Raw genomic sequence first — 13,156 nt, 5'->3', positions numbered from 1 at the left:
GAACCTCCTAGAAATCTTCCCTAAAGCACAGATTCTACAGAATCACTGCCCAGAGATTCAGATCCTGAATCAGTGGCGAGGCCTGGAAAGCTGTGTTTTTAATTAGCTCCCTACTGATCCCCACATAGCCAGGTAAGAGTTGGCAGGTCCTGAAAATGTTTCTTTTTTCCATTTTATTGAGGTACAATTGACAACTAGGAATTATATATATATATAATATATATATATTATATATATATAAAAAATATATATATTTTAGGTGTTCAGCTTGATGTTTTGCTATATGTATACATTGTGAAATGATTGCACAATCAAGCTAATTAACAGATCCAATTCCCACGGTAGCTAGAGTCTTTGTGTGTATATGTGTTGACAACATTTGAGATCTACCCTCAATAAATTTCAAGTATGCAATACAGTATTGTTAACTATATCAGCATGCTGTATGTTAAGGTCTCCAGAATTTATTCATCTTGGATAACTGAAAATTTCTACCCTTTGACCAATAGCTCCCTTTTATACCTCTCCCTAAGCCCTCATTACTACCATTCTATTCTATGCCTCTGTGAGTTTAACTATCGTAGATTCCACATGGAAGTGAGATCATGCAGTATTTGCCTTTCTGTCTTTTTACTTTGCATATTTTACTTAGCATATAGCTAATTAGCATATGTATTATGTATAATATATAAACAATATATTGTATATATATTGTTACATATGTACATATATGTATATACATATATGTATATATATTGTTACATATATACATATATACAATGGATATATATTCAGAAGTGGGATTCCTGGATGTATGATAGTTTTATTTTTAATTTTTTGAGGACCTTCTATACTGTTTTCCATAATGGCTGTACCAATTTACATTCCCACTACCAGTGTACAAAGATTGCCTTTTCTCCACATCCTCAGCAACACTTACCTTTTGTCTTTTGATAATAGCCATCCTAACAGGTATAAGATGACATCTCTCCTTGTATGTCAAGGAGGTTTCCACCTATGTTTTCTTCTAGGATTTTATGGTTTCAGGTCTTACATTGAAGTCTTTAGTCCATTTTGAGTTGATTCTTGCACATGGTGCAAGACAAGGGCCCAGTTTCATTCTTCCGTATATAGAGACCCACTGCTCCCAACAATATTTATTGAAGAGACTCTCCTTACCCCACTGCGTGTTTCTGAAACTCTTTTGAAGACCAACTGACCATAGATGCACTGATTTATTTCTGGGCCCTCTATTCTGTTCCATTTGCCTATATGTCTGTTTCTATACCAGTACCATACTGTTTTGATTGCTTTGTAATGTATTTTGAAATTGGGTAGGGCCTCTCTCCCGTGGGGCTGGGGAGGTCCCTTTTCTCCTTAGCCAGGGCTGGAGGCCAAGATCAGCCCTTGAGGGTCATTGTCAGGGCTGCCACAAGCTGGCAGCCTTGTTTTCCTGCCTCAGACATCTAGAGTTGCTGGGAGCCCCCAGTTGGTCTATACCAGGCATGCTGACCCCCAGCCAGACTAGGGTCTGAAGTGGCAGCATGGGGCCTCTGGCTCTCTTTAGGTAGTGCCAGGCTCTCATGAGCTGATCCTGAGCTATGTTGCCCTCAAAGTACCTTGGCCCCCTGCCTACCCCATAGACAACACCTAACAAACACACCTAAACAGGTAGTCACGTACCACAAAGATGCCTGTGAGGGAGTAGGACCTCTCACCTCCTGCTGTCCTACTAAACAATTTCTTTGGCCCTGGGGGATATCACTGGGGGAGGAGATGGTGTCCAAAAGAGGGGACTTCTGTTGTAGAAGGGGCATCCAAGGTCACCTAACTCAGGGAGGATCACCATTTTTCCCTGTGTGGATTAGCTTAGGTATGGACAGCCCACTCCATCCACCCACTCAGAGCTGTCTCCTGCATGGAGTCCCGTACAGGACTGTGAGGTGTGGAATGGTGAGGAAGAGCTGTGAGTGGGCGCCGGAGAAGGAGGAGCACCATAGGCGTCAGGGCAAAGAGGTCAGACCTGACAGTACACCAGCCACAAGTGCAAGCCCCACTTCTAAGTAGTTAGCTGTATTAACTGGACAGGTTGGGCTCCCCACAGTTGCAAATGGGAAAAGTATTCTGTGTTGAAATGCCTATGTCATCAGCTGGCAAAATAATGTTTTAGAAAAGGTTAAGTTCTCACAGTTTTTCTTCACTAGTAAAAGTTCTGAAAGCATTTTCTTTTGTTCTAAAAGCAATAAACTACTTTCTATGGGCAAAAAACCTAGGAAATGCGATGCTTTATTGTTTTTATTGCTCAAAACTGTTTTGGCTATTTGGGGTCTTCTGTGTTTTATGTAATTAAGATTATTTTTTCTATTTCTGTAAATAATTCCATTGGGATTTTGACAGGAATTGCACTGAATCCATAAATTAGCTTGGGTAGTCTGGACCTTTTAACAATATCCTTCCAATCCATGAACATTAAGGTCTTTTCTTTTATCTGTGTCTGCTTTGATTTTCTTCATCAGTGTTTTACAATTTTCAGTGGACAGGTTTTTCATCTCTTTGGTTAAGTTTATTCCTAAATATTTTGGTCTGTTTGTTGCTATGTGATTAAGACTGTTTCCTTAATTTTCTTTTCAGATAGTTCATTGTTAGTGTAAAGAAACATCACGGATTTTCACACATTGGTTTTGTTTCTTACAACTTTACTAGATTCATTTATTACTTCTAATAGTTTTGTTGTTGTTGAGTCTTTGGAGATTTCTACATATATGATCATGTCATCTGAAAACAGAGGTAAATTTATTTCTTCCATTCTGTTTTGGATGCCTTTCATATCTTTTTCTTTTCTAATTCCTTTAGCTAGGATTTCGAGTACTGTGTTGAATAAAAGTGGCAAAAGTGGGTATCTTTGCCTTGTATCAGATCTTAGAAGAAAAGCTTTCAGGTTTTCTTTATTGACTATGATGTTAGCTGTAGGCTTTTAATATATGGCCTTTATTGTGTTAAGGTTGAGTTCCTCTACAACTATTTTGCTGATAATGTTTGTCCCATATAGATGTTGTCAAATGCTTTTTCTGTGTCTATTCATCTATTGTGAGATTATCATGTTTATCTTTCATTCTGTTAATATGCTGTGTCACATTGATTTGCCATTATTGAACCATCTTTTCATCCCACAGATAAATCCCACTTGGTCATGGTGTATAATCCTTTTAATGTGCTGTTGAATTGGTTTGCTAATGTTCTATTGAGTATTTTAACATCTGAGTTCATTAGGGATATTGGTCTGTGGTTTTCTTTTCTTGTATTATCTTTATCAGGCTTTGGTATTAGGGTATTGCTGGGCTCATAAATGATTTGGAAGTGTTCCCTGTATTTTTTGGAAGAGTTTTAGATGAATTGGTTTTAATTCTTCTTTGAATGTTTGATAGAATTCACACATTAAGCCATCTGGTCCTGGGATTTTCTGTTGGGGGGTTTTTTATTACTCCTTCAATTGTCTTATTATTCATCTGTTCCGGCTTTCCATTTCTTCTTGATTCTATCTTGTTATATGTTTCTAGGAGCTTTTTCATTTCTTTTAGGTTATCCAATTTGTTGGTATATAATTACTCATAAAGTTCTCAATGATCTTGTTTATTTCCATGGCATCCATTTAATGTCTCCTCTTTCATTTCTGATTAGATTTATTTCAGGTTTCTTTCTTTTTTCTTAGCCTAGTTAAGGGTTTACCAAATTTTTTTATCTTTTCAAAAGACCAATATTCAGTTTTGTTGATATCCTCTATCTTTATCCTCTGTCTTATTTATTTGTTTTATTAGTTCTTTCTATCTACTAACTTGGCGTTTAGTCTGTTCTTTTTCTAGTTCCTTGAAGTGTAAAGTTAGGTTGTTTATTTGAGATCTCCTAACTTCAGTGAGCAGCTTAATGACCATTATTTTGAATTCTCTGTTGAGTAAACTACATATTTCTATTTCATTAGGATTGATTTCAAGAAATTCATATTGTTCTTTTGTTTGGAACATATTTCCCCGTTTCTTCATTTTCCTTGACTCTGTGTTGGTGTCTGTGCATTAGACAAAACAGCCATCTCTCCTGGTCTTCATGTACTGGCCTTATACAGGAGAAGACCCTTACCAATCATCCTAATCAAAGATTCACTTATTCTCTGTTGTCCCCAGGAGACTAGCAAATTCCAGCCCCTCTCCTATGGACAGGCTTTTAGAAGCCACATCCTCAGTCAACAGCTAGAAAAGTCAGGGTGCTGGATGTGCAGTCTAATTCCTTCCACAGAGAAGCTGGGGGCTGGGTTTTATCACCTGCTCACTCTGTGCTGAGCCAGGAAGAGGAGCTGCAAGAAGTGCTTGCACGCCCATTCAGTTTAGTTTTGTTGGGATATTTTCTCACTCTCCCAGTACACACAAAGCAGAAATATCACAGGGAACAATGGTCATGGGTGTAGTTACTGTACCTTTATCTGACTCATCTGCACCCTAGAATATTTGTGCGTAGAAAAGGAAAAACTAAATTATTAAGGATCTAGAAGCTCTGATTTGGGAAATTGCTCTGAATTTTGTGTAGAGGACTTTCTGCCCTCTGGAGGGAGGAAGGGTACTGATGGAAGATACTCAAGTAACTGCCCTTGGAAACTGACCTATGAGCAGCACAGAAGATGAAGGAGAAGAGGGACATCAAGCAGAGAAATGAGGAGGTACAGACAACTCCTGATTATTTGTGGGATTCTTCAAGGAACCTGAGAAGACATTGCAAAAGAGGAGCTTAAAGGGCTGGTATGCTTACTGATGACGCATGTAGGAGCTCAGAATACTGGGAATATCACTATAAATATGAAGATTTTAGATTTTTGTAGAAAAAATATTTAAGTTATTTAAAGAATAAGCTGTATCAAACTTGCTTAATTTCCTTCATTTATTAAAAAATAAAGTTATTATATTCATAAAACAAGAGAATGCTATTGTCTGTATATTTAATTTTAAGAAATTATTTGAGCAAGTTTTTCATCCTTTTCATCAGGATAAACATTAAAAACGTAGGTCGTTTCACAGCTGGTTGTATATTCTTTTTCCAAAGGCTATTATCCACTGACTTACAGTTAAAATTTCTGCTAAATGTGCTACAAAGTGCCGCCTTGTCTCTCTCCCATTCTTCTCAATCCTTATTATATAATTTAAGGTCATGAATATTCCATTTGAAGGTTTATTTCCATCTGTTCAGTACCACCCATATCTACTAGCCTAATTATATCATTTATATTTTAAACATCTAGAAATCAACTCTATAACAAAAATGTCTAAGAAGTAATAATCTCATGTACCATTAGCTTTTTTTCTCTTTACAATTCTTAGTCAAGTCTAAAATGAACACCTCCCCTTTGAAGAATGGACCCCTACAGCCCCTCAGCCTTCTTGTCTACCATGTGACAGATTTCTATCCAGGCCACATTAAACTCCACTGGTTCCTAAATGGACAGGAGGAAAACAGCTAGGGTATGTCCACCAACCTGATCTGTAATAAAGACTGGATCTTCCAGATCCTGGTGATGTTGGCAATGACCCTCCCTTCAGCAGGGAGATGGCTGGGCCTGCCAAGCAGAGCACCCCCTGGATGGTCCTGTCACTGGGGAGTGGAGGGAGTTATTCCCTGATGACCGTGTGGGCTCCAAATTCTGAAGAACAGGGGATGTTCTAGCTCTGGGGTGCACTCATCTTTGTGTGTACACCGTTGTCATATCTATCCCCATCTTTTTCCTAGAGAAGTCCCTGAGAATAGTTCAGAGCTGTGGCTGCAGAGGCTTGGCTACTCTGACCTAGAGGATGCTAAGGATTCATAATCTCTGCTCGGCTCAGAAAACGTAGGAATTCACCTTCCTGAATTACCCTCACACATGGGAACTGTTCTCTGCCTCGGTCTTTTAGCTTAGTTATTTTGAGAGGCAGCTACCAGAATTAGCATGTGTGTCCTTTTTGAAGTCACAGTCTAATTTCCAGAACTTGGGGGTCTTTTCTAAATTTCCCCTTTCTCCAAGATACGTATCTCTCATAGCCTTCATATTGATATTCTAGAATCAGACAGTACCTGAGGCGGAGGGTGGGACTGACCCTTAGTCTGTGTTTCCCAGAGGCACACTGATTCTTTTTTTTTTTTTTAACTTTTTTTTTAAAGATTTTATTTATTTATTTGACAGAGAGAGAGATCACAAATAGGCAGAGAGACAGAGAGAGAGATGAGGAGAAGCAGGCTCCCCGCCGAGCAGAGAGCCCAATGTGGGACTCGATCCCAGGCCCCTGGGATCATGACCTGAGCCAATGGCAGAGGCTTAACCCACTGAGCCACCCAGGTGCCCCTGCACACTGATTCTTCCCAGAGAAATGCTGGTTAGAATCTTGGGCTTTGTGCTGGGGCTCAGCTTCCTTGTAGTGGGCATCTTAGTGCCCATGAGGATCAAGAAAAGTAAGGAAACCTGAGAAGTGGCTGAGGTTTGCTTTCCTGGAGCCCACTGAATCAGATTGTCAGGGAGCAGAAAGGCCTGGCGAGAGAGAGAAATCCCTAGGCTGGAATCTTATCCCAACCAGACACATGGGGGCTGCAGATACTCAGGTCATGCCCGAGTTCAGTTAGTAACAGATGAGTCCAACCAGCCCCTGCCTTACTTCAGGCTTCTGATCATGACAATGGAAATGAGATGGGAACGTTTACCTAACTAACATATTTTTAATGGCTAGTTACATCCCCTTTTCTCCTTTCACTTTCACATAATGAGGATCTTGAAAACCAATTAATACTCTGGCTTTGTTTTTCTTTGGGGATGGGTTGCAGAAAGTCTTTTCATTGCACTGTGACTCTGAAGCTTCTACTGGGAAGAGGGTCTCGGGCCTGAACCTCTCTTTCAACTTCAGCCCGTTAGCAAGTATGGAAAATGAATGTTACTTTGCTCCGTTGATGAAGGAAGCCCAGAGAAACTCTCATTTTTCATCAGGCTAAGCCTCGGTCTCTCAGCAAAGTTTTCTTTCCTGAGACTTAGAGAAAGAGAGGTCAGCAACCTGAGATAACTATAATTTTTCCTTTTCCCTCCACAGGGCTCCTGATCTGACCTGAAGACAAGCATGTGCCCTGGAACAAGAATTTTTCTATCTTTCCTCAGTCCCAGAGGCAGGTTCTGGGACAGACTTCGGCCTCCCAATGGGATGTTACTGCCAAGTAATTGCTCTGAAACTAGCTTCTATAGTTGTTCTCTTTGATTCCATGCACACTTTCTCTCAGGGCCTGTATCCAAGTTCCCTTTTGGAGTTCCATAAATAATAAAAAGCCATTGTTCTTGTCTGTTTTAAGAATATTCCCCAAGCCATCTCTGCCATTGCTTTTGTTTGAGGGTTTTGGTAAAAAGACTAGGAGTTCATGAAGAAGTTCATTGTTGTGTATACACAGGCAAGAAGGAAACCCTGTAAAGGAGATATCCTGACTCTAGGGAAAGGTGGCAGCTTGGACATGGACCTCCTCTGAATTCACCCTCTATCTTTGGGCTGCACAAAGATAGTGATTTATGTTTGTTACCTTTATCCCTGTAGGTCTGGAACCATTCTTAGTTATTCTAGGATGAGCAGACAGCGAATTTCATGTTATATGACCTATATTCACACAGCACTGATTCAATATATAACTTAAGAAGAGCGTATTTTACCATTACCATTAAAAAATCAAATTAAGTGGTGCCTGGTGCCCCACCCCTAAAATAAATAAATCTTTTTTAAAAAGAAATCAAATTAAGATCAGAATTTAAAATTGGAAATATAATGTAATAAACTTAAATAAATCCTTTTCTTTGCATACCATGATGAATAGTCCTTGACCAAACAAGGCTTAGCCTTTTTAATGCAACAAGTTATAGAAGACACAGGCTTATGCCTTAAGTGTGTAGTCATCAGACCATCCAGGCCTCCTGTCTCAGCAATTCACACAGTGTTAAAATGCTCAAAGCAGTCGATGCAGTTCTCTTTTTTAAACATTTTTTTTTACAATCCAAAGTCATTTGGGGTTTTCTGTTTTGTATGAAATTATTTTGAAAGTCGAGGTAAGGTTTAAGTGGTCCTTTTTGCATAAAATATAGATTACTTATTACCCCTGGAGCACATCCTGAGCGCTCAGAAGAACTCTGACACGCTGAGGTGGTGCCTCCTCTCTCCTTAGCTCCTTTCCAGCCGCATCTGCATCTCGTTCGCCTCCCCTGGTCCCCGCCCCTTGTCGGTTCCCGCTGCTCTCTCGTCTCCGGCAGCTCCCCTCCCATCATGCCCCGCGTGGGACCAGCTTCCCCCATTTCCGAGAGAGGTGGAGACTGAGGGTTACTGAGCCCAGAGTAAGTAAGCATAGCTGGGGGCTGCAGAAGGGACTGGATGATTAAGTGAGGGCCCTGAGCATGGCGAATCCACCGTCACTCCCATAACCTGTTAGGTGCGCGCATTGCTCCATTTAACCCTCATAATTCAAGGTGTTTTCTTTTCCTTTTCTATTCCAGGTACCTCTGCAGTGGCCACTGTGAGCCAGGCGGTGAGAGGAAAATGAGGCCGGGCAGGGCATGGAGGAGCTCTGAATCCAGTACTTATTACTTCCCTTTCTGGTGGAAGGAGAAGGGGTGGAAGTGAAACAGCTCAGCGGGCTTCAGCCGACCAGATAACGTCAGGAGGGACTTCTCGGTGCCTGGGAAAGAGGCGAGAACCGACATGGCTGAGAAAATCCTAACCTATGTGGGGATAAGAGGAAGAGAACAAAAGTGGAGACATGATAATCACCTTCCTTTTAATGGGATCAATTGGAAATACATCTATGAAATTGATCCGAGACTATTTTTTATCTGTAGTAACTTTTGTGAATGGATAATTTTCTTCATAATTTTATGTTGATTTTTTGTACCATATAAGAACCCACTTGCTTATTTTTAAGTCATGTTATATTTTACCCTTTCGTTCCTTTGATAATCTTGGAGGACTCTGATGTTTCCAGACATGGAATCAAAATGCAAAAAATACTATTTCACTTCAATTACTATTTTTATTTCTTCTTAAAATTTTTATCTTCTTTATACAAGATTTCTCTAATATTTTACTACTTAGTCTAAAATTAACTCTGCTTTATAAATTTTATTTTTTTAAATAAATTTATGTATGGGCGCCTGGGTGGCTCAGTGGGTTAAAGCCTCTGCCTTGGGCTCCGGTCATGATCCCAGGATGCTGGGATCGAGCCCCACATCGGGCTCTCTGCTCAGCGGGGAGCCTGCTTCCCCCTCTCTCTCTGCCTGCTGCTCTGCCTTCTGTGATCTCTGTCTGCTAAATAAATAAATAACAATCTTTTTAAAAAATAAATAAATTTGGTGGCGCCTGGGTGGCTCAGTGGGTTAAGCCGCTGCCTTCGGCTCAGGTCATGATCTCAGAGTCCTGGTATCGAGCCCCGCATCGGGCTCTCTGCTCGGCAGAGAGCCTGCTTCCTCCTCTCTCTGCCTGCCTCTCTGCCTGCTTGTGATCTCTCTCTGTCAAATAAATAAATAAAATCTTTAAATAAATAAATAAATAAATTTAGAACTGTAGTAAAAGCCCTTGGTACTTACTAACAATATGATAGAACTTATATTGTTAAAATTAATTGTGTATTGTAATTATTCAACTGTTTTTCTGTTTTGAATTAGCTTTGCAGTATAATAATGAACATTTCTTGATTCCTTACTATGTGCAAGGCTTGGTTTTAAGAGATTCACAGAGTATTATCCCAGTTAGATTTCCCAATAAACCAATGACATAGGCTCCATAATAACCTCTGTTCAACACAAGAGGAAACTAGTCACAGTGAGTTTAAAAAAAAAAAAAATCAGGAATACATATCAGGAACCACCTGTAAGTGAGCAAGGGATCGTTTGGTTTTTACAAATTCTGCCCCCCCCACAAAAAATATTGAAATGCAAAGAAAGGATGGACCCCAGAGCTTAAAGGTAGGGAGTCTAATCCCCCTAGATCTTCAACACACTTTTGAGAGTTTGCTCTGTCTCAGAACATGTCCGTGCAAGGCAGATGGCATTCCACCATGGAGTGGGAATGATATTTCTTGAGATTTGTTCCTAGGGCAGAAAGTATATTAAAAAATCAAGCCTTATGACTCACAGTTGCTCAGAAAGAGGATCCCTTTCCTTATACTGTCTTCAGTGAATCGTATACCTTAAAGAATCATGTGCTTTACACCATACTTCTGTATGGTGAGTAACAATTCCTGCTTATTGGTTCCTTTTTCAGAATCTGGCCACAGTCAGGGGCTATAGAAGGTAATCCAGGCTCATTTTTAGTATTTTAATATTATAGTATATAGTATATAAATTAATATATTAATACATCTTAGGGGTGGGGCCCATTGAGTGAGAGCTGCTCTGACTGCAAGTGTCTCAGCCCCCATCCTTTCCCAGGCTCCAGGATGGTGGTCTTGAGGATCACTGAGGTCCCAGGGATGGCAGCCCTCATGATGTCCTTGGTGATGCTGAGCTCCCCTTTGGTTCAGAGCAGAGACAGCCTAGGTAAGTGCAGAGCTGCTCCTCTGGGAGAATCCAGCTCAGGAGTACGACCTTATCCCAAGGTCGTATCCCTAAGGAAAACCTTAGGAAGTTTTCCATGTGGGCCCAGTCCCTGAGAAAGACTTTAAGGCTCTGACATCGTGCAAGCACTGCTATTCTCACCAGAGAGAGAAGGAGATGAGGGTGTGCATATGATTGGGACAATGGTACCTGGTGGTCTGGACTGGTTTTGGAGGGACAAGGTTCTCACAAATGTCATCAAAATGACATTTCAACATCCATCAAAGATCAGAAAAGGGGGCACCTTGGCTCAGTGTGTTAAGCCTCTGCCTTCGGCTCAGGCCATGATCTCAGGGTCCTGGGACTGGGTCCTGCATCAGGCTCTCTGCTCAGCAAGGAGCCTGCTTCCCTCTCTCTCTCTCTTCCTGCTTCTCTGCCTACTTGTGATCTCTCTCTGTCATATAAATAAATAAATAAATAAATAAATAAATAATAAATAAATAAAACCTTTTTAAAAAAATCAGAAAAGGGGAAATAAGGGTTAGTCTGCATTGTCCAAGATCTGAAGATCACTGTGTAGAATCAGTGCTCCAGGTAAGGGTCCCTTCCACAGAACCAGGCAGGAACTGTCACTGGAACCAGTGAGGAGCCAATGATGGCCAGAGCAGCAGAGGAGAGTGATGAGGGCAAGCCATGGTTAAGGCCCATAGGGTCCATACTGCAGCTGGCCACATCCCCACAGCCCCCATGTCCAGAACTCCCTCATCCAGCACATTAGGATGGGGCCAGAGAGGAAGCAAGAAACAGGAAGTGGCATCCTCCTCAAGCTGCCCATTATGCATAATTTTATATTATAACTTCTAGGTTTCTGTATCACGTCCTCATAGCACCTCTTAATTTCTAGTTTCAGTTTACCACCAAGGCCATGTGTAATAGAATGGTGAGCAGTTTATGTTAAAACTCTCCATCTGAGGGCACCTGGATGGCTCAGTGGGTTAGGCCTCTGCTTTCAGCTCAGGTCATGATCTCAGGGTCCTGAGATTGAGTCTTGAATTGGGCTCTCTGCTGGGCAGAGAGTCTGCTTCCCCTCTTCTCTCTCTCTCTCTGCCTGCCTCTCTGCCTACTTGTGATCTTTCTCTGTCAAATAAATAAAAAAAACAAAAAACAAAAAACTCTCCATCTGAAACAGATACTCATCCATATCCCCATACTTTGCTCCAGCCCCAGAGACCCTGCAGGAGACATGACATTAATTGACAGTTGAGATTCAGACATCAGTAAACCAGCTAACGTGCTGGGATCTGCAAAGATGGTTGCAGGTACCCCTGAAAAAATATGGGGGGAATAAAGTAAAAATAAAGTAAAAAAAAAAAAAAGGTAAAGATAAAGTTAAATAAATAAATAAATAAATAGAATTAAGAAAACTTAAGGTGGAGGACTAGTGGATGGGGTACAGTATGACGTAGTAGAAAAGAAGACATGAAGGCACTAAAGGCTTAACTTTACTGTGGGAAACTCCTGAAAAACAGGACAATGGATCTTTTCTGCTGTCTGGAGGAGGAGAGGAAACCTGGGGGTCAGAGTCCAGAAGTGGTCAGAATTCTGGGTAAAACAAAAGAGGGTGAACTAAGGAGATTCACAGCAGGATGGAGAAAGTGAGATGAATAGTTCCAAGTAAATCAACCCCATGGCCCATGGTGACACCAACCATCCTTGTGTCCTCAACCCCATGCTGTAGGCTAGGGAAGTACCTGGGCAGAGCAAACACTCTCTAAGCCCAACAGGCTCAGGAGCTGCAATAACTACATCCACATTACAGGTCCAAGGTATGTGCTCCTAGGGAACTGAAGATACAGAGACTGAGGAAAGGCCCGGGAGTCACAGAGAAGGCACCAGAAATGTCTAACACACATAGGTATTTTTTGGTCCTTGTAATTACTTAGAAAGGATGCTCTGTAGGGAGGAGTCTCAGAGAAAACCAGGGCCTATAGACCATCCAGTGTGGGGATTAAATTGTCACCATACATCAATTTTCAGCATTTATTGAGTACTTTCTATGTATGAGGCCCTTCACAGGTGCGAAGTGCGAGTAGGATCACAGACAGGCAGGGATTGGAGGGGTCTTTGGGGACATCGATCATTGGTGTTGAGGAGCACAGACATTCAGAGGCACTGGAGCTTTAAAGTAGATCTGTTGCTGGGCATTCCCCTATATCCTCTTCTGTCTCATAAGGGTTGTCACCTGCAATACAACAAACACAGTGGGGTTACAACTCCCTATTTAACTTTGCATCCTCAATACCTAAAGACCAGGTTTTTAGGTCCCCCTGGGCCCCAAAGAAGGCCTCTGGGATATTGGTGATGTTCTATTCCCTGACCTAGGTACTAGTTACATGGGTGTTAGTTGATAATCACTGGCTGTACATTAATGTTTTATATATTCCTTACGTATATCTGCTCATTCACAGTAAAAGGGTTTAAAAAGAGAGCCAAAGAAGGATATTAGTAATTTGAGGCAAAAAAAAAAAAAAAAGGAACCAATGAATCAAGCAGAAATATTGAGTTTTAATAATGGTTGGAATAAAGGATATTTAGATG

General features: G+C 41.0%; 1 protein-coding gene and 1 long non-coding RNA gene across 2 annotated transcripts in view; one reads left to right on the top strand and one right to left on the bottom strand.

Moving 5' to 3' along the window:
• Window positions 1-8,286: 8,286 nt before the first annotated feature.
• On the top strand, window positions 8,287-8,842 carry LOC309865819. The gene is made up of 2 exons (XR_014312269.1): window positions 8,287-8,365; window positions 8,525-8,842. It is a non-coding gene; the product is annotated as an uncharacterized lncRNA (long non-coding RNA).
• A 3,954-nt stretch (window positions 8,843-12,796) lies between these two features.
• Window positions 12,797-13,156, bottom strand: part of LOC309864152 (RLA class II histocompatibility antigen, DP alpha-1 chain) — a gene marked incomplete at both ends in the record, with an annotated part of 9,090 nt that continues 8,730 nt past the window's right edge. The window contains one exon of the mRNA XM_082729465.1: window positions 12,797-12,800. Coding sequence (XP_082585591.1) covers window positions 12,797-12,800 — 4 coding nt within the window. The remainder of the gene's footprint in view (window positions 12,801-13,156) is intronic.

Source organism: Mustela nivalis (assembly GCF_964662115.1).
Source record: "Mustela nivalis genome assembly, chromosome: 5".
NCBI classification, from domain to species: Eukaryota; Metazoa; Chordata; class Mammalia; order Carnivora; family Mustelidae; genus Mustela; species Mustela nivalis.
Note: the sequence above shows the minus strand (reverse complement) of the source record. Positions and strands in the feature narration are given on the sequence as shown.